Source organism: Microchirus variegatus (genome assembly GCF_963457635.1).
Source record: "Microchirus variegatus genome assembly, chromosome: 22".
Lineage (NCBI taxonomy): Eukaryota > Metazoa > Chordata > Actinopteri > Pleuronectiformes > Soleidae > Microchirus > Microchirus variegatus.
Window position 1 is genome coordinate 7,956,639 of NC_139823.1, and position 20,318 is coordinate 7,976,956.

General features: G+C 40.8%; 1 protein-coding gene across 1 annotated transcript in view; it reads right to left on the reverse strand.

Moving 5' to 3' along the window:
* The window catches only part of LOC310942977 (coiled-coil domain-containing protein 148-like), a gene marked incomplete at both ends in the record, with an annotated part of 31,617 nt that extends 13,820 nt beyond the window's left edge, over nt 1-17,797 (reverse strand). The window contains 9 exons of the mRNA XM_083908451.1: nt 693-899; nt 6,021-6,159; nt 6,514-6,698; nt 6,834-6,929; nt 7,958-8,100; nt 8,213-8,304; nt 10,427-10,530; nt 14,399-14,520; nt 17,587-17,797. Of these exons, the coding sequence (XP_083764577.1) occupies nt 693-899; nt 6,021-6,159; nt 6,514-6,698; nt 6,834-6,929; nt 7,958-8,100; nt 8,213-8,304; nt 10,427-10,530; nt 14,399-14,520; nt 17,587-17,797 (1,299 nt within the window). The remainder of the gene's footprint in view (nt 1-692; nt 900-6,020; nt 6,160-6,513; nt 6,699-6,833; nt 6,930-7,957; nt 8,101-8,212; nt 8,305-10,426; nt 10,531-14,398; nt 14,521-17,586) is intronic.
* Nucleotides 17,798-20,318: the final 2,521 nt, after the last annotated feature.

The window sequence follows — 20,318 nt, forward strand, 5'->3', positions numbered from 1 at the left end:
TTGGACCACCATGTTTTTACAACAGCCCACAATGCACAGACTATAAACATCTTTGGCGTTTTGATGCTAACTTGAGGCTACAGAAGCTTCTCCAACACACTTGGAAGAGAAGGGTGAGGACTGAGGAGAGGGATATTCAGCTGCAACATGTAACCTCTAGTCTACTGTGACTCTATCATGGTATACAACACATCACTGAGAATAAGGAATAAGGGGAAAGGCGATTGTGCTGCATTGCAGATACCAGACAAAGGAGGGAAGAAGAAGAAGAAGATAACTCTGTAAGCAGTAATGCAACATTAGAGAAGCCCACTGCCATAAAACACAGAAGAAGAATTCAAAATTTCATATTAGAGAATAAACCCTTCCCGACCGCCAGACGTTGAGCGGAATTAAATAAAGGCGATTTAACCTTTGTTTTCCATGTAAACTCGAAGGAGAATAATTTAATACCGAACTGTGTTTTACTAACACCTGACAAAGTACTGATACCGGCCTTGGCCGCAGTAGGTATCTTCACATATCCACATACAACAGCCCTCAAGTCTTGGGTGATAACACATGGGATATTTAAGTCCCTGATGACATTAAAAATTGTTTTTTAGACTTTCATTGTGCCAAAAACGCGCTCAACATACTGTAAAAGTGTCATGCTGTAAAGTTGGAACTGTCCCTGAACACCGGACACTGACCTTCTCTCTGAGACGCAAGCATATCTCCTGCTGGCTCTGGCGGTCTCTGTGGTGCTCCAGCTCCTCCTGGTGGGCAAGCCTCGCTTCTTGTAATGTGACCAGGGCGTGGGCTAATAGCTCTTCCATGTCCCGTTGCCACTGGTGGGTCGCTGCGTTCAGCTGTGACTGGGTGAAGTGCTGCCAGTCCAACGCACGTTCATACTCCATCTGGAAGAACATGGACAAGTACTATGTTAAATCGTATATACAGAGGCTATAAGGACGTGCAATATAACCAACTATATAAAGACACCTAAGCACAAAGTACTCAGTACATTTAATTGGATTGAATTCATTTGATTTAGCGTACTATACACAAAAACAGAGATCAAACCATTTTCAAAGCTTGAAATTGTAAAAAACACGTATTCCCACACTGTAAAGTAGAAGAAATATACTATAACAGTGTCTAAAACCATAAAAAACATAAATAACTTATTAAATTTCCAGGCAGATTTTTATGTCAAGGCATGCCATTCCACAAAAGTCTCAGTCTATGCATGCCACTGAAACAAAGAAGGATAGACAGAGGGGCGATTTACCAAGGGCGCGCCTGCGGCACGGAGCCGCATGAGCACTAAAGGGTGAATTAGAGCAAAAGCTAAAAAAAATTACGATGAAGAACAGCCTAAAACATGAAAGTCGAAACTGCCGTAATGTTAGTAGCATTGTGCCAAAATGATGAAACGCAAACAGAAAAACGACCAACACTATTAGATCCAGCACACTGTCGATAACAATTGCAGCAGGACCGTAGTGGAGCTCTGCAGGTTTATAAAAATGCTCTCTCTTTTTTTCTCTCGTGGCTGCAAAATGTCCTGAAGGGAAAACAGCCCTCACACTTTTCTGCCTGTGGCTATTCATCACTGTGTCATCACTCACTGAGGCTGCATCACTTGGCTGCTTCATCGGAACAGAAGGAATGATACTCGTCGATGGGCTAATCGCGGCTAACTGATGGTGGGAAGGCATTAGGCAGCTGACTGGTTTTATTGAAAATTAGTGAGCTGACAGACCTGACAACGGCAACGGCCAGCCACAGACAAGCAAATCCTGTTTATTAATACACAAGTTTGGAAGAGGAAGATCCAGCCTTTGTTCTTGTGACATTGACCCTTAGTGGTGTTTATAGGTCACATATTCAGGCTTTAAAAAAATGTGTTGTTGAGTCAAAAAGAAAAGAAAAGAAAAGATACAGCAGGTTTTTTTCTTTGTTTTTTTTGTTTTTAAAAGTGCTTTATGTAATAAATCTAAAGCAACTGGCCATAAAATCCTCCTAATATGTCACAGAGTCTCAGGAATAATGTTCATATAACAAACTGAACTCACCAACAACAACAGTACAGACAAAATATTTGCATTAAAAAAATCTATTGCAGACCACAAATCATGTTCATGTTTTGAAATCATGTTTTGACATGTGGTGCCCCCTACCGCCGTCTACCAATCATTGCAGTCAGTAGAGTCTCAGCTGCCGAGCAACCACGGGTTGCCAGTTACGTCTGAGCTACAATGGGGGAAAAAAGGAACCTAAAAGGCCTCTGTATTTTTTATTTGAGTGTAGTAACTTTTTTTGGCCACATTCTTACATATGGCGCCTTTAATGTGTAATGCTAAAATACACTGTTTACAAACAAGTGTCACACTCATATCATCAAGCGAAAAAAAATGTGCCATTGAAATGTTATACAGGTCACATATTCAGGCTTTAAAAAAAATGTGTTGTTGAGTCAAAGTCATGATTCATTTTATATCGCAATTTTAGTAGTAATATAAAGTAGCAATCATTGTGCAGAAGTCAGAAAATAGACAGTCTGACATATTTCCTAATTTCACAAATTCAATCTGATTTTAAACATTTTTAGTACTTTTTGCTCAGGGGTTTCTATAGTGAAATGTTTATTTGTTTCTCTTCCGATTGCCCCGGTTGTGCTGAAAAAAAGGGTATAAGACACTCTATATTGTACATTCTTATACCCTCTGTATATACTTTATGTTTAAACGCAGCCGAAACGCTGTCTTCTAAAGGGTTAAATGTGAATAAGCATGTGTGTGTGTCGGCATGTTTTCATGTTTGCACTTGACATGCAATGAGGACACACACTCCAGCCACCATACGACACACAGAATGCATGTGGAAGTATCCACTGCACCGTGTCTGCAGTGCACATTTAAAGTGGCACAACACTTTCAGCTCAGCTGTGCCGCTTCCACATTACCTCTGCAGAGTGCAGTCTCAATGAAGAGTGAAGTACATCAAAATAAAAAAGAAAACCTTGGATATTGCCAGAAAAGGTAAAAGCTATGATGGTTTTTTTTTTCTCCCCCGCCACTAATGGAATCTTATGAGGGTATTAATATGAAATCTGGCTGCTACTCTATTGCTCTCTTGTTTGCTATGAGAGCACATCAAAGTACGATTTATAACGGAGAATAAAGTGACCCCTTCACATTAAGCTAGATGGAATGGCACCATCAGACTAACTGAGAAACTGTTACTTTGGGTCATCAAAATGAACACACACACACACCCTGCTGCAAGACAGTATCTTATTCTATATAATATATATTGAGAGAGTAAAGCTACTTTGTGTTACTACTGTCCAACACTACTTTCTGCCCTTCTTTTATTGAGATAATTGTGCGAAATCCATCCATCTCCTAACGCTTAAACCACCACATGAGTAAAGTATATACAGGTAGACTATATATACTATTTTCTATGCATGAGTCTCAGACTCTGAGAAGAACATTGGAGCCGGTTTGTAACCATGGCTGTTTCAATGCACAAACTCCATTAACTGTATGTTCTGTTGGTAATATGTCACATAGTGCTATTCAGGTTGTTCCGTGCGCTGGAAGGAATAACCTTCAATGTTCTGAAGTGAAAAATAACATCATGAGAAAAGTTTAGAGCAATGACATTTACTTCACAGAGAGTATTAAGTGGCTTACAGTGCTATATAATTTCAACCTGCTGTAGATGTAAGGGAAATATCTGTCCAAAGCTCACTGCTGCCACACAGGATTCACGGTTTTTATTCTGCAGTATATATCGAACAATATATAATAATATATCCAGAATCCTTTTGAGCATTGCAATTTAGATTTCAATGCCAACTGACATAGGTTTTCTGGGGTCAATAGTTATGAAAGATTGAAAGAAAAAAGATTAAGATTTTATGGTAACACTTTACATTACAGTAACAATGTGGTAATAGTGTGGTAATAATGCTTTTTTTAGTAACCACATTGTAATAGCTTTATAAGAACAGGAAAGAGAGTGTGAAACATAAGGGAAGAGGAATTTTAACATTATAACATGGTAGTTACCATTTCCAATTTCCAGACATTTTCATGTCAAGGTGGTAGCCCGCGGTAGTTCTCATTATTTGGATATTACTTAGGAAATAGCAAGGCATTACTGCAATATTATCACCTTATTAGCACACTATTATTACTGCTGAAAATTGCTTTAGAAATAAGAAGGAATTACTATAATACTACCTTCATATTAAAAACAAATGACCACCATGTTGTTACTGCACTGTAATGTAAGGCGTTTCAGATTAGACTGATGATGACTGATTGGTGAATGATAATTTGTCTTGTATGTTGGTGATAAGATGGATGGTAGATGGATGGATGGATGGATGAGGCCTGATTTGAAATCAAGATTTCATTTTCTTCAAACACTGAGAGCAGAATAGCATCGATAGACGAATCAGTCAGGTTTCAGACACCCATTCAACAATTCTCCCCATTTTACTCGCTGCACACAAACCACCTTAATCAGAAGCCAATAGGTGACTTAGGCAGAGTCTGCACTACATCACCTTCTGGGTCTGATTCTGAGAAAGTGAGGAGTGTGGAGAAAAACGCATCGTTAGCACTAAAAAAAAATAAATAAATCGCAGCTTCAAATGCAGCACCCAGCTGGAACTGATAGAAGGACAGGGGCTCTGGGTGCGGGTAAGACAGGAGCAAGGGGCTGGCGGTTGTCATGGTAATGCTTGGCTGTGGGGTGAGCGGCTTGTCCACAGTGGGTGACATGGCACATCCTACCACTCACCGAGAAGATCATTGTCCAAAACGTATCCGTGTGTCTCGGTGCTTCGTGTTTTGATGATACTGAGCTGTATTGATCTCAGAGAATGGGACTCGCACCGAAGAGCAGCTTAGACTGAGGAGTTAAGAGCAGTGTCTGTGTCGATATTCAGTACGAGAATGTGTCCCACAGGAAAATCCGGGGCTCTTTAGCACAGCCCTTTACTCTCACTTGCTCAGTGGTCAGCAGACCAGACTGTGGCTGCATGAGGTCATTTGAGAATGTAACTAACGTCAGTAGGAAACGTAGAGCCAGAGAATGTCCGTCTGAGTTATGTCCTAATCAAATTATCTGCCAAAAAACATTGCTGAATAAACAACTGCTTTTAAGTCTATAAAGAAAACCCAGCTCTTCCAAGAACATCTTCTGTCCTAGCACTTACCTTAACCCTTACCCCCGTATCGCCTTCTGCACTTGGATCAACATCGGCACTCTCACCCTCTATCAGTCCACTGCTCCTATCTAGTGGACTTCTTCTATGTAGCTTATTCCTCTTTTGTCAATTTGGATAAAAGCGTCTGTTAAATGCTTAAATGTATATGTAAATACAAAAGAAATTCTGTGACTCATATTGTATTTATATTTGACAGATATTCTGATTGCAATATGATTTAAAATTGCTACGACTGGTCAGTTTTGCAAAGCAAAATAGTCAAATCATGATGATTTCACTCTTTTGGAGTATGTTCACAAAAGAAAACTCTGAAAAGGTAAAGATTTTTTGGGCAAGTGAATTCCTGCAGCATTGCAGAAGTTCCCCATAATGCTGTTTTGTCACAAATTTGATCTGAAGCAAATATTTAAACAATTGCAGTGTCTTCTGATTTGGATATTGCAGTTTGTGATTTGATTCTTTTTTCTGATTGATTGTGCCGCCCTCACACACGACATATTCTAATCAGCTCAAACAGCAAAACGTTGCTTCTTTCTTATAATTGTAAAATCTGCTGCTGGCACAATTTCGTTCATATGAATAATCAATTTTTTTCCTTCAGGTTTTTGTCAATTTACATTGATCTGTATAACCTGTGTGTGTTCAGGTGACTGGACTACACTGTTTGCTCTGTGGTCCCCAGTCAGACCTGAATGTGTTCATGACTATATATTTATTGTTGTTGATTATTTGCGTATTTGACAAACAAATGAATGCATTATAGTTTGTCTCAATCCAATGTACTGACCAGCTCTTGTCTACTTTTCTCAGGGAAGACTCTTTGCAGCATGTCCATGCAGAGAACTCTATTGTTGGTTATGTCGTGAGTGTACTGAGACAGCGTGAACTGGTAGCGTAGGTGGTCGTCTGGACTCCAGCCACAGAACCTGAAACAAAGTTCAACCGTTCATTTAATTTAAAAATTGTGATTATAAAGTAAAGTAAGACTAATATCAGGACATAATGTTTCCCCTTTTCATTTCACCTCATTTATTTTTTTCCTCCATATTTATAAATACACAGCATTCTGAGTGGCAAATATAATGTCCAGATAAATATCAGGTTATAATGTGGACAACGGATGTAATCAAACTCCTGGTGGGTAGTTCAGTCACACCAGAGTGCTGCCTAAAAATCTCTATCTAGACTAAAATACTGGATAGATTGTCATCATTCACTTGTTTTTATTGTCAGTAAAAATAATTCAATCAATCGCCAGCTTTAGTAATCTCCACTCCTACCTGTCAGTTCTTTGCAGTTCCCCTTCAAGGCTGTTCAGTCTGCCCTTGTACATTTCTGACAAGCAGTGGAAGGCCTGGATCAGAGAGTCCTTCAGCTCAGGGAAGGGGCAGTCAGCATTCCGAACCTCCTCTGGAATACTTTCTACGTTCCCCAGATTATTATCGGAGTTACTCGTGAGATATTTCTGCAGAGAACAACACAATCATAATTATGCTAATGCAATTGCTTTGGCAACACAGTGTAGCAATTATGTTTTGAATGAAGGTTTAGACCGGAATTGCTGAATAAGAAGCAGCATGTCAAGAACCAGCAGTGTTACCTTCAAGCCAAGGTTCATTATCTCCTCCTCCAAGGCTACACACTCTGCGTGGAGTTTTGCCGTAATTTCACCTTGCTGATCTTTCACAAATTGTATCTGGTGATGCAAAGATAAAATCATAAAAGTGCGTTAAATAGCGGCTGAGAAAACACACATGAAAGCAAGAGATTAACTCCAGGGAACATAAAGTAACAAGAATGGATGCCATAATGAGAAATAAATGGAGAGCAGGCTACCGAGGTCTCGTTCTTTTCTAATCCACAAACCTGCAATCATTATTTTCAGACATGACAAGGAACATTTAAAGAGCAGACATTAAGTCACACACTTTGAATTGTAAATGTGGGGTGCCACAGGACACTTATCTAGGCCCACTCTTCTCAAGCTATATGATGATCTTCCTTCAAATATACTTAGCAGCCAGTAGCACAGCATAAGATACATTTATGCTATATTGTGCTTTCTGACACAGGGTCAATCTCTTCAGATTGTTTAGTTTTTATTTAATGTGTAATTATGCAGTCTCTATCCAGTGGATGACTAGGACTAACTAGGATAGTTGTGGGCCCGCAACAATAGAGGTGGTGATGGGGAAAAAACACAAGGATGACGAAGGAGAAAAAAACGGCTGGCAGGCAGTTTGTTCTGTGTTTGGTCCGACTTTAAAGACCCCTGCTTTCTCCTTAATCCCTCCATTCATCTCTGAAGCCTGCAAACAGCTTCTTAGAGTCAAAGGCAGAATTGGCGATTTAGCGACTGTGGATATCTAACAAAAAAAAAAGACTCATCAACAGTGATCACAACACAGTGTGCAGGCTGAGATCATTGTGTAAACAAGCAGTGACTTCTGACTGGCTTTGTTTGCCACAGCCAAGATAAATTGTCAGAGGACTTCAATGTGAAACAAAATATTGCCAAATTGTTTGATCACACACGAGGACCCATTGTAATCTGAACAATTTTATTTTTGGAAGAAGGTTTAATAAAAGACTAGAAAATAGAAAATAGTCTAGACTTTTTCGATTTACAAAATCTCCCAGCATTTTACTATTGATGCTTTATATAGGTTTGTTGTCATCAAAGTTACAACAGTGGAATACAAATGCGCTTAATCAGAGAGATACCTGTTGCATAACTGGTTCCATGTTTGACGGATGAACATTGTGTTGTAGTTCACTGCATCTGAAGCACAGGTCATCCCTGAGCTGATAAACCGGCACCACAGTCGCCGTCCGAAATGTCTCTCGTTCTCTCTCAAGCAAAAGCTCTTAACCCCCCAAAAACAAATAAGAGCACAGATCAGCAGAATATTTATTAAAAAAAAAACATCACAGACTGGTGGTGATACAGGACTACTGGAGAATTGTTAATGTTGTTACCATCATCCTGAAGTGAGAAAATGCCAGAATCTGTTCTATTAGTGGGTCTGATGTGCTCGAGAAAACCACGGATGTCATCTTCAGCGTTCTCCCTGTTCCACGGGACAAGAGAAAGTTGTATTAAATACACACCCATTGTAAGAGCCAGTTTAAAACTTACTAAAATAGAGAACCTATGAAGATAATGGTACCTGAAATACAGTCTGAACTGGACACAAGTCCACATTGCTAAGTTCACATTTTGGACTAGAACAATCCCAAACAAACCAGCAATAGCTGAAATGTTGGCCACACGGGGGCAGTGAAATCAAGTTGTGAATGCATTGTCATCTCATTTTCAGTTGACCTGGCAGGCTTGTTAGAGAACGATCGCTATCTACACATTGACCATTTAAGGAGCTCTGCTTCTACCAACTCCTCAATGAAGCTGGTAAACATGGTTCTAATGCTAGACTATAAATTTTTTTTTTCTTAGCTGCTGATTACACTTGCTTGATGCGGCCAAAGACAATGCAATCATCATCAAAGATTTCAACTGTGACAATCACGATAGTAATGGTTGTTCTTTGCTACATGTTGGGCCTGCTGCGATGGACTGGCGACCTGTCCAGGGTGTACCCCATCTTCCACCCTATGCACTATGTTTAGACCAGGGGTCTCAAAACTGGCCGCCCGGGGGCCACATGCGGCCCCCCAATCTATTACATGCGGCCCCCCACTTAATATCATGTTATAATGAAATCATGGCCCACGACCTCACCGTCTTTTAAACACAGTGTGTAGCTGAGGCACAGCTGCCAGCGAGGTGATAGAATATAATATCTGTTTGCTAGCAATTTTTTTATAACAGTAATAATACAGACATTTGGTCATAATTATCCCATTATTAAATGCATCATATACAGCATTCAATTACATATATAAATACGCTTACGGGCCCAAGCCACGGAATATCAGTGGCCGAAACAGCTCCTGGTACGAATTTTAATTACAGTTGTCCACACTATTATTTATGTAATTTAAAATAAATGCCAGTTTTTGATATTAATACATTAATTTTGCATCATAAATAGCATTATTAAGGATACGTGTGATATCATGATGCAATATTGTGAACAGTTGTTTTTATCCAAACTTTTGTTCTATAGGCCTGCCCCCTCTTGACCACACTAGATGCGCATTGGCCCCCAGGTCATTTGAGTTTGAGACCCCTGGTTTAGAACCTCGTGTGAAGAGTAAAGTGGTAGATGTGGTCTGCAAGTTTAAAACTACCTAAAATTAAACATACCTGGATTGGAAGAAGGTAGAGGAAGCTTTAACATTTCACAACAGTGTGATCCTTGAACACTGTGCTTCTACCATTGCATAAAATTATGGCCACAGTTTGTTTCAGAGGTATGTGGGTGGGATGCAGGTCTCCTTTTCCACCTTACAATGACACTCAATCTCTCAGACTTCACTGGTGACATTTTTCAAAAAGTAAAGGAATTATGTCTCGGTAATGAAGGCAACACCGCACTCCTGGGCCTTTAGAGTGTTCTATGATAATAGTGTACACCTCTAACTAACTGGCCTATGATCGTGAACATAGGAATAGTAACCATAGAGACATTCTCGTCTCTTTTCCCAGTTTACAGGGTGGCTTTTGAAACCCAAGGTAATTTAATGAGATGTATGTGTATAGAGAACTAAAAGCAGTGGCACATCTTCATGACTAGGTTCATTACTGAGGCTAACACTTGTGTACATCATTAACCTTGGGTGGCTCAGACACAGTCATTATGCAGCCAAACAAGCTGCACCCCAGAGCTAGCGCTGCCCTTCTCACTTCACAAGGCATGACACCACTGGGGCCACAGTCGCACACTTCTGCCTCAGCATGCAGAGAAATAGTGTTCTTCCATGCGGTCTCTCTCTCTTCATACAGCCGTAACCCCACTTATCCCCATTTCACACCGTTTTCTACCCAAACTCAAAGTCATCACTGCGGAAGAAAGGCTTATGTGTGAATCCGTATTCTCTTCTTTGCCTTTTTTTCCCTTCTGTGATACATATTTTTTTCAATAATATTACGTTTGTCCCCAATTTTTACACCCTATTTCCAGGAGGTTTGTGTCTGGGCTCAATGGGGCTTAAATGGAGCGGTTGTGTGGCGTAATAGCAGATTCACAAAACTGCAGCAGATAATGACAGGGAGTAATAGGGGGCACTTACTCAGCCTTTTGCAGCTTGGGGCACTCTCTGCTCCACACCTGTCTGTGCTGCTGTAAAATTGAGCTCTCCTTGGTTGCCTTGGCTGCACAGCGAATTTTCTCTACCTATAAGACAAGGTTTAATGCACAGCAGGAATAAAACAGTTTCCCTGGACTCAAATAAGCACTGAACAAGCACATAAGCCACAGGAGTGTTTTCTTTTAAATGCAATTCACCCATGACATTTACTGTATTTTCTCCTACAATTAACTTTATCTGGACAAAAGTGGATGTGAAATGCTTTAATGCATCTATTATCTGGACCACTTTCTGAAATAATGAATAATATAGATAATAAAGTGGGTACATCATAATATTGCAAGGATGCTGGAAATGTGGTTTTCTGTCTTTATTGGCATGTGCTCCAGTCTTTATTAGCATCATTGTGTTTGTGAAAGGTTTGTAAACTCACATAATTCAGCTGCATCAGGATTACTAATAAAGCATGAAGCAAACATAAACAGCAGCAAATTAAAAGATAACCAAGCAGAAACATGCTTGATATGCACGAGGTATGCTAATGGAAGAAAAGGGAGGTAGAAGTCGTTATATACAGTATGTTGGTTTACTTTTTCATCATTAAAAAAACAAGCCCCCCTGCAGAGTGATGCAGCAGCTTGCTGTATTCTAGCAGAGTTTTTATATAAACAAGCCACAGGCTCATAGTTCTTTCTTTCAGCTTCTCCCTCCCTATAGGGATCCAGCAGAAATGTTTATGCTGTATGCTCTTTCCTGACACAACTCTCCCATTTATCTGGGCACTCTGAGTACACTGGACGTGACTGGGCTCACCCTAATCTGTGGCTGGGGACAATTTAGAGTGTCCAATTAACCCAATCAAGTAGGAGCAACTAGTACCTTGCTCACAGGTACCCCAGCCAGGTGAACCCTCCAGTTACAATCCCAATTCACTTCTGCACAGCCATGGGCTGCTCAGACCACTGGCGCAAATAACTGAACACATATCTAATACATGGCTAGTCTATTTCATTAACGAAAAAAAAAGGAATTACAGAGTTGATTTGTGTTATGACTGGCCATGTACATGTCAAGCTGTGGCTGCGGTTTTGGACATTTACCCCAAGGGTGATGTCCATTTTCTAGTTATTGGAATCTACAGTACAAAATCTGAGTGCCCCTTCAGGCAGTCCACACAAGGGAATCTTAAACGTGCAGTGGCTGTTAAATTACTCAGTTGGATTACAACAACTGTAAATTGGAATGGCAGAGATGTCAATTCGTCCATTAGAAGATAACACAGTTGGATACTAAATTATGCATGTTGTTTGCATATTCTGTTTCTTGAATTTGTTTGTTTGTTTTTGTGCATCAACTGTGAAAGATCAATATCTTTGCATTGAGCTTATTTGTTTTTTCTTTATATATATATATAAATCATCTTGTACTCAGACCTTGAAAATTGAGATCATCTCTGAGTGTGTGCATGACAAAAGGATGAGCAAGATGGCAATTAAATTACATGCTCCCAAGAGATGGTGGTGTCTCAATAACGCACTTTCCTATTTGCTAATTAGGCCATAGTGAGTCAGCAAAAACAGACACATCACAACGTTAAAACACGTAGAAAACGGTGTTGAAATATTGCACTCATTTTTGACTGCATCTCAGCTCAGCACCACACTTCACTATCATTACCATTTTGTAGTAATTTACTTCAAAACTTAGAGATATAATTTAAGGGAATGTTGGCCACTAACACAATGGGCAACTGTTAATTTAACTTTTGAAAATATAAAATTATTTTTGTGTTTAATTTAATTTAATTTGTGTTTAATGTTCAAAATATCCTGTGCTGAGTGGTGTTAAAGACGAGAAATAATTTCACATTACTTATAAGGGGTATTATATTTAACAGTGTACTCACATGCACTGCTCTAATGTCAGTGTATATATATCTCACAAGAAAATCTTACAAAGAGGCATTTTTTTTAGATATGCTTTCAGCATCTACTTATGCTGCCGGTCCCTTCCTGAAGAGCATAAATGATCCCATGCTCGAGGCAACTCACAGTCATTTATTTTCCCTGTATCACATCACCAGTGGGAGATGCTCAGAAAGCGTCCCTTTCAGCAGAGTGACTGAATGTAAACAGCCTGTCTTATCTAGGTTATGCAGAACGCAAGGTTGTAAGGAGCCATGGGCAACCATAATGATACTAAAATGCTTCTGCCACAGTGTACCAATTAAAACACCGCAGGCCTAACAGCCTAATCTCCATTGCTTCTGGTATTAACTTTTTGCTCTGCTCAGAGTCAGATGACAATGAACTTCAAACAGTTTTATAGAAACATAAAAGCAGTCAAATGAATATTCATGAGCCTGACTGTAGTATCATCTTCCGCTTTATCCACCACATGAGGGGCGCTATAGTCAAACCCAGCTGATATAGGGCAAATGATGGGGTCACAGCCAGGTCACGTCACCAGTCCATTGCGGGGCCAACATACAGAAAATAAACATTCACTGTCACATTCACACCTACTGTCAATTTAGAATAACCGAAGAAAACCCACGCATACACGGGGAAAACACGCAAACTCCACGGCTTTCACACCGGCGGCAGGGCTCCGTGTCGTTTCCGGTTCCCGAACGCAATACGAACCGGCTGTCGCATTCAGACCGAAAAAATAACAGGTTCGGGAAACGGAAAAAATGGTTCTCGAGGAAACCAACAAATACCTGGTTATTCCCTGCGAACCGTGACATCAAGACGAGCGAAAGTAGAGTAGAGATTTTGCCGGCGTTGTGTTTACTTCCGCCTGCGTAACGCGGATTAACGTCCTCCCGCTTTGGTTCCGGTGGTTCGCCAGAAAGTACCAAAGTTCTGAGGCTCCAGAACAGAGCCAAAGCCAGAACCAGAACCGTGCCTGTTTGAAAGCACTAACAGAAAGCACCTTGGTTGAACCTTCTTGCTGTGAGGCAACAGTGCTAGCCACTACTCCACCATGTGGCCCTGTGGTATTGTGTATGACAGTAATGTTACTGCTACGAGAGGGGATCGAACCATTCAAGCAGTGGCCCCCAGACTATGGAATGAGTTGCCACTGTATCTGCGCCCTTTAAATTCTGTGGAGTCTTTCAAAGAGCAGCTTAAAACCCTGTTGTTCAGACAGGCTTTTAGTTAGGTGTGAGTTTTACTGCAATATGTTTTATCTTCTTGTCTGTGCTTGTAGCTGTGAGTGTTGAATCTGCTGTGTATTATGTCTTACTTTTTACTGTCTTTACTGTGAAGCACTTTGTGAATCCTTCCTGTGAAAAGTGCTATATAAATAAACTTTACTAACTTACTTGCTTACGTTTTTATGTTGTTTTCCACCTTCACCATTGCTTTCAGTGATTCTACTTGATATTATTCCATCCATCCGTTTTACTACCGCTTTATCCTCCACATGAGGGTCACAGGGGGCCCTGTGCCAATCTCTGCTGACATACACCCTGGACAGATCGCCAGTGCAGTCCATTTACAGTGTCCAATTGACCTAATCCCCATATTGCATGTTTTTGGACTGTGGGAGGAAACTGGAGAAAACCCACGCACACACACATGCAAACTGCTGTGAGACCACAGTGCTAGGCCACTACTCCACTGCTGTGTATAACAGTAATGTTACTGCCACGTTTTTATGTTGTTTTCCATCTTCACCATTGCTTTCAATGATGTTTGCTATTATTCCACTCCCGTTAAAGTCAGGTTTTGTCGTTTTCCATTATTGCTGCAGTAGGTAAGTAAGGATTATTTGCTCTCTGGAAAAATATCTCTTTTGGGGCCTCAGTACATATTCATCTTCATTTGCTTCTGAATCCCCATTAAGCAAAATCTCACATTTCCACACCATGGAAACCAGATATCGATGTTATAATAGCATTGCCTTTTGAAGCCTGACATGATATTGACAAGTTCCAAAATTTACCTTTTGTCCAATCAGTTTTGACTGCAGGCGCCTGGCATCAACAATAGCTTGGAGTGTTTTATAGTCGGTCGGTTTGTACTTCGAGCTGCCAAGACCGCTCTTCATCCGCAGTGCGAGTTTTTCTGCATGGATGAAAGCAAATTATATGTCTGAATTAGGCTGAATTAGTTGAAGGTCCCATCATGTTTGACACCTGAAGTAGAGTATTTTTGCTGACTTAAGCAAAGAAAGAAATAGCACCAGTTGAGCAATAATGGATTATATGGGTAATTCTGAGGGGGCAGTGTGAGGAAGGGGGGGGGGAGGTTAGACTGAGTCAGGCAGTTTGTTTTTTTGGAGTAGTTCAGCTGTGACTTGAGGCAGGTGAATAAACATAAGCACTGCAGGCTCAGACTAAAGCATCAAAGGCTCAACAGTACCTGGAGAATTCAACATGGGGACATGAGGTCGAATCTATTCAACAGATCGTAGGGGCCACTCTGTCACAGTTCAGCAAAGTTTCAAACTCACTCTCTAATAATCACCTACCCACGTCGTCTGCTTTGCAGTCTGTGATGAACGAGTGCAGACTTCGTCCGCTCGTCATTGTAGAGCTCTATTGCGATGCACTGCAATGCCTGCAAAAAAAAGCCTGTTTAAAAAGTTTCAGTGCATGTGAAAAATACTACGAAGTTGTGTTCAGCCTGATTAAACACAACATTCACCTCCACATGTATCTGCCTGTAGTGGGGTCATTCACATGATTAATAGGAGACTACGGGATCTACAGGAAAAGTAACAAGAGCCATTAAAAACCAAACTTTGCCATGAAGGTCTGCATGACTTTGCTATCAGTCGACTCAAGTTTTAGGGTTTGGGTGGGGACAGATGATGCACTCAGTGTGATCAGATATGCCACTGGAAGATCTCTATGTCTTTGTTTTGGATTAAGCTTTGAAGTACTCGGGCCTTAAAGGCACGTGTGTCAGGTTGGTGTGAAGTATGCTTAATCTAAAACTGAAATGAGAACGTGTGCTCTGTTCTGCAACCACTGAAGATTACTTTCCCCCTTCATGTGTCTCGCAGACATGACCTTTTTACTCACAGAGTAAGATTATTATTATTCATATATTTTATGACCAAATGTCAGACTAATATTAGAATAGGATTTAGGACCTAATAGTAACCTCAACGCTGTTGGTGTTCATACACTTTTGATCACCCATTATTTCAGTCAATATCTTGGTATTTGTTATTTGGCGTCGTAAACTTCTTTATGAATTAACCTAACTTGCAACACATACAGTGCTTAACAAATGTATTAGACCACCTGTCATAAACATGAGAAAACATAAATATTTTAGCTTTAATCTTTCAAAAACGTGTTTGAAAGTGAAACATTGTATTGGTATTTATTTGGCAAAAAACTACTTTTTGTCACAAATTAATCAAGCATAACAACACAACAACACTAAAACTATTGTTTCTGTTCATAAATGCAAGTAAATAACCATCATTTGCCATATGAATCAATAAATAATAATGTGCTTTATTCTTTTTTCAGTTTTTTTGTATGTTAAGTTGAAAATTCATGGATAACCATGATAATTATATTTTAGCACTAACCCTTCAGCATAATTTTGGTTAAAGAGCTTCTACATACTGGTGTATTACCCATTACAGAAACATGAAAAATGATTTTGATAATTACCCGTGCTGTTAATTTAGGGCAGCTGTCCCTTTGGGTGGTGGTCTGATACATTTATTAAGCACTGTATGCGAGTTTAAAGGAATAGATGGAATATCACACAGGTGTTGGTGCTCCACTGATGCCAGCTGCTGTTTGGAATCCTCTGTTCGTATTAACTTCAGTGACACAAACACACCAGACAAGGCAGAAGTCCAGCAGCAACTCCCACATGCCTACAAGCTACAAACGCACATGTTGTTTTCAGTGAGAACAAATGTTCGGGTCCCAGGTTGATTCACAGAACAGTGGCACGCTCAGCAGCAAGGTCAGTGTTGATATTGTATCAATATTTCATACAACAACACAATCCCCTTTATGGTCCAGTGTGTAAGAATGAGTGATATCTAATGGCGAGACTTACCTAAGTGTGTGAGGGAACAACGGTGGTCCTACAATGTTGTTCTTCTTGGGTGTTTTTTTGTATCGCAAGTGCTGCTTCAAAACGCACTCTCGGGCTGGTTTGTCCGTGCTGGCTGCTGTAGTAACATGGTGACACAAGATGGCAGCCTACATAAAGCAAGGTCCTTGCCCTTTAGTACACACAAAAGGCTACAAAAACAAACTACTTTTTGGACAGTTATACAAACATACTGCGAATGTACCTTCCTAAGTATTCCTGGACATTTTAAGTCTCTATTATGCAGTGTTGCAATGTAACAAAGTACTTTGTTACTGTACTTTAGTGCAAAACTCAAATATCGTATCTGTACTTTACTTTGTTATTTGTATTTCTAGCAACTTTTACTCCATTTCCTCTAACTACCTTTGTTCCTCGTTACTACCAAATAAAATCAGAAGAAGAAGAGTTAGTAATGGTCTGTATTGTGTATAGTGCTTCTCTAGTCTTGATGAGCTGCTTTACACTACAGTTTTGCCATTCACATGCTTCAACATGGGGTTAAGTGTCTTGCTCAAGGACACATACAGACTAGCAAAGCCAGGAATTGAACCCACAGCCTTGCAGTTGAACGACAACTTGCCCTACCACTGAGCTACCATGGCTCAATCCTAACTGTAGAGTAGCTGTACAGTAAATGTCATATACTTTAATACTTTTTCTTCAGTAATATTCTAAAAAATGACTTCAACTTCTACCAAAGTCATTTTCAGATAAGATACTTGTACTTTTACTCAAGTATCCCTTTGAGGTACTTTATACAAGAGTGCTATTATGTGAGTAAAACAAAGCCTAGCTTACCTTTTGCTATATTTCTCTGCTCAGAGTTTCTGTCTCTTCTTGGATCTATTTTTGCATTAACGTTACCTTTAACGCGATGATGTCACGCCTTTCATGACTTTGAGAAGTTCCAAAATTCTGCGTGCTGTATCTTTGCATGTAACCATGGTCACCAAAACGGGCTGTTTTCTCCTACTTTTTCCCCTGTGTTTTACGGCAGTAAGTCTGCTCAGTTTTACTACCGTGTGTGGACAAAAAATTTGTAACCAGGGTAACTGTCACCTCGTCTCTCATTGGTCCATTCAACAATCCCGAACCTGATCGACCACGCCCCCTCGCTGCCATCGTAGCCAACCAGGAGTGCGCGCCGCTTTCCCCACATTCCCGCTGACGTCATGCACTCTCGCTCAGCCTGGGACTTCGCTGGTGGAAGCAGGGAGTAGCAGAGGAGTCCTCTCTTCTTCTCCTCCTCCTCCTCCTCCTCTTCAGCCATGGAGGCGAGCTCCGCTCCTCCACATGCACGGGACTTACCGACGGGACTTTACCGATGAAGTTACGTGTACCGAGCCGCAGCTCAACCAGCGCAAGAAACACTCCTCCTAAGGTATTTAATTGCTTCTTTTTTTTTTTTACCCCGCTTACTCTCCTTCACTAAACTGCAGAGAAACTGGGAGGAGGGAGACGAAGGACGCGTCTGTGCGCACAGCAGGAGTGTGTGTTAGTGTGTGTGTGTTAGTGTGTGTGTGTGAGTGTGTGTGTGAGTGTGTGTGAGTGTGTGCCGAACTCACAAAGTCCTGAATTCCTCGCGAAAAGAAAGTGGAAACGCGTTTTTTCCTTCGCGACACAAGCTTCAAGCTACCTCGGGTTTCTTCGGGGAGAATCTTATGCTAAGCTAATCCCGTTCTTGTGACCGATTCTTTGCCACAAAAACTGACACCTTTTGAGGGAGCACTGTCCTCGGCATCAAATCCGAACGCTGGGGTGCAAAAACTGTCTTTCTGTCAGTTTCCCTGCACAGAAAAAGAAAAAAATAAATAAACAACTACAAAGACGTCACCTTCCTCTCACGCTGCCCTTGCTAAGTTGTGAAGGAAAAGGCAGGTGAGTTCAGAGTGAGGGAATCTCTGGAATGCGATGGCGCCCAGACACAGACACTCTATGCCCGCAAGATAAACTTACCTTTACTCCCACTACTATCTAACTACGCCATGTTTAATGGCCCTAATCTGCATAGGAGGGTTTTTTGTTGTTGTAGTGAAGCTTGAGTGATATGGCTTTGTATTGTGTAAGAACATCATACCTCTTTAGGGCAAAATGTACTCAGTGTTATCATTGGTGACTGTGAGAAATGGTCCAATTAGCTGCCTTACAAGCCTGGTTAAAGGTACTGTAGGCAAGACATGTTTTGGTGTTTTGAGCTATGATTTTACAATGACCTTTCAAGGGTTTTGAGATCTTAACAGTACACAAAGCGTAGAGACGGATGCAGCCTTCAGTCCAAGGCTATTCAACTTAAGGCCCGGGGGCCAGATCTGTCCCCTCAAGCAATTTGGACCGGCCCGTGGCCCATTAGGGCTTCACCTATTTCTGGCACTTTGCGACACTTTCTGATACTTTGCGTCCCTTTTTGGAAAATACTAGTACAGCTGTAAGTGTAGGCATATTTTGCACTATGAGCCAACTGTAGCGGTACCTGTGTCTTGTTGGTACTGTAAATGTTATTGTTTGCACTAAGAGCCAACTGTAGTAATTGTACCTGAATATTATTGGTACTGTAACGTATATTTCTGCAAAAACAGCCTATTGTGGCCATTGCGCCTGAATGTTCTTTATATTGTTACCTCTAATTTTGTAAGAGCCAATTCTGACTGTTCTACCCAAATGTTGGTGGTACTGTAGCTGTAATCTTTTTGCACTATACGCAAATTGTATTGTACCTGAATGTTGGTGGTTTTGATACTTACCTTTTTTGCAGCCATTTCAATAAATAAGTGCTACATAACTTATTACATTTTGTATCTATTTGTAGCCGTTTACTGCACATGCAACGCAAAACAGTAGTACAGGGGGCCCTCTGGGAATTTTTGTTGAAAAGCCCTGCTTTGGTCTATACTTTGTGTTCATTTTGTACGCAATACCACCGCAAATCGCGGGGTCAATAGTCCAATCGGTCAGGAAAATGATAAAGAAGCGAGTTACTACAGGCAGTCAGAGCTTGCTGGTTTATCCCCTGCAGCTATGGGTGCTCAGCTTCAATCAATAGCTGTGTTTTTATTCAAGGGGCTATCCGGCTAAGCAAGTTGTCAAAAGTCGTGGTGGACATATACACGGGAAATATTGAAAATGCAGCTTGTCGCTGACCTCTCTCATCTGCAACACCAACGAGTAATATTCCCCATTAATAGTAATATCCCCCCCCCCCCAAAAGAAGCATTGTGTAAACATAGTATCATACCATCGCAAAAGATGCATGGAGGTATGTAGGATAGTGAAGGCGATAACGCACGGTTTCTGCATGTTTTAGGGGTTTCCCTGCTCCATCACACCTGATTCAAATAAACGGGTCGTTATCAGGCTTCAGCAGAGCTTACTGATGAGCTGACCATTTGAATCAGGTGTGTTGGAGCAGGGAAACATCTGAAACACGCAGGACAGTGCCCCCCCCCCAGGACCAGGAGTGAGAAACCCTGAGATAACTTTTGGGATGGACAGACCTAAAACGGACGAACTGGAGTATAAATGGGCCTTTAGCCAGAATTGCGTTAAAGCTTCAGTGCGTAACGTCTGTAGCCCCCATGAGGACTTCTTTACCGGAGTTTATTCCATTAAATTGAAAGTCGAAAGTAGAAACTAATTCTGGAACTTTTATTAGGCTGTTTCTTCTGACTGGCATAATGCTGCTGTTGTGCTCCCCGCTCGCCTTCATCAGTCTTGACTGAAAACAAATCATTTCCTGTGGGCAGGAATGTCATCAGGTGACATGAGATTTTAAAAACATCACTATGGGTACAGAA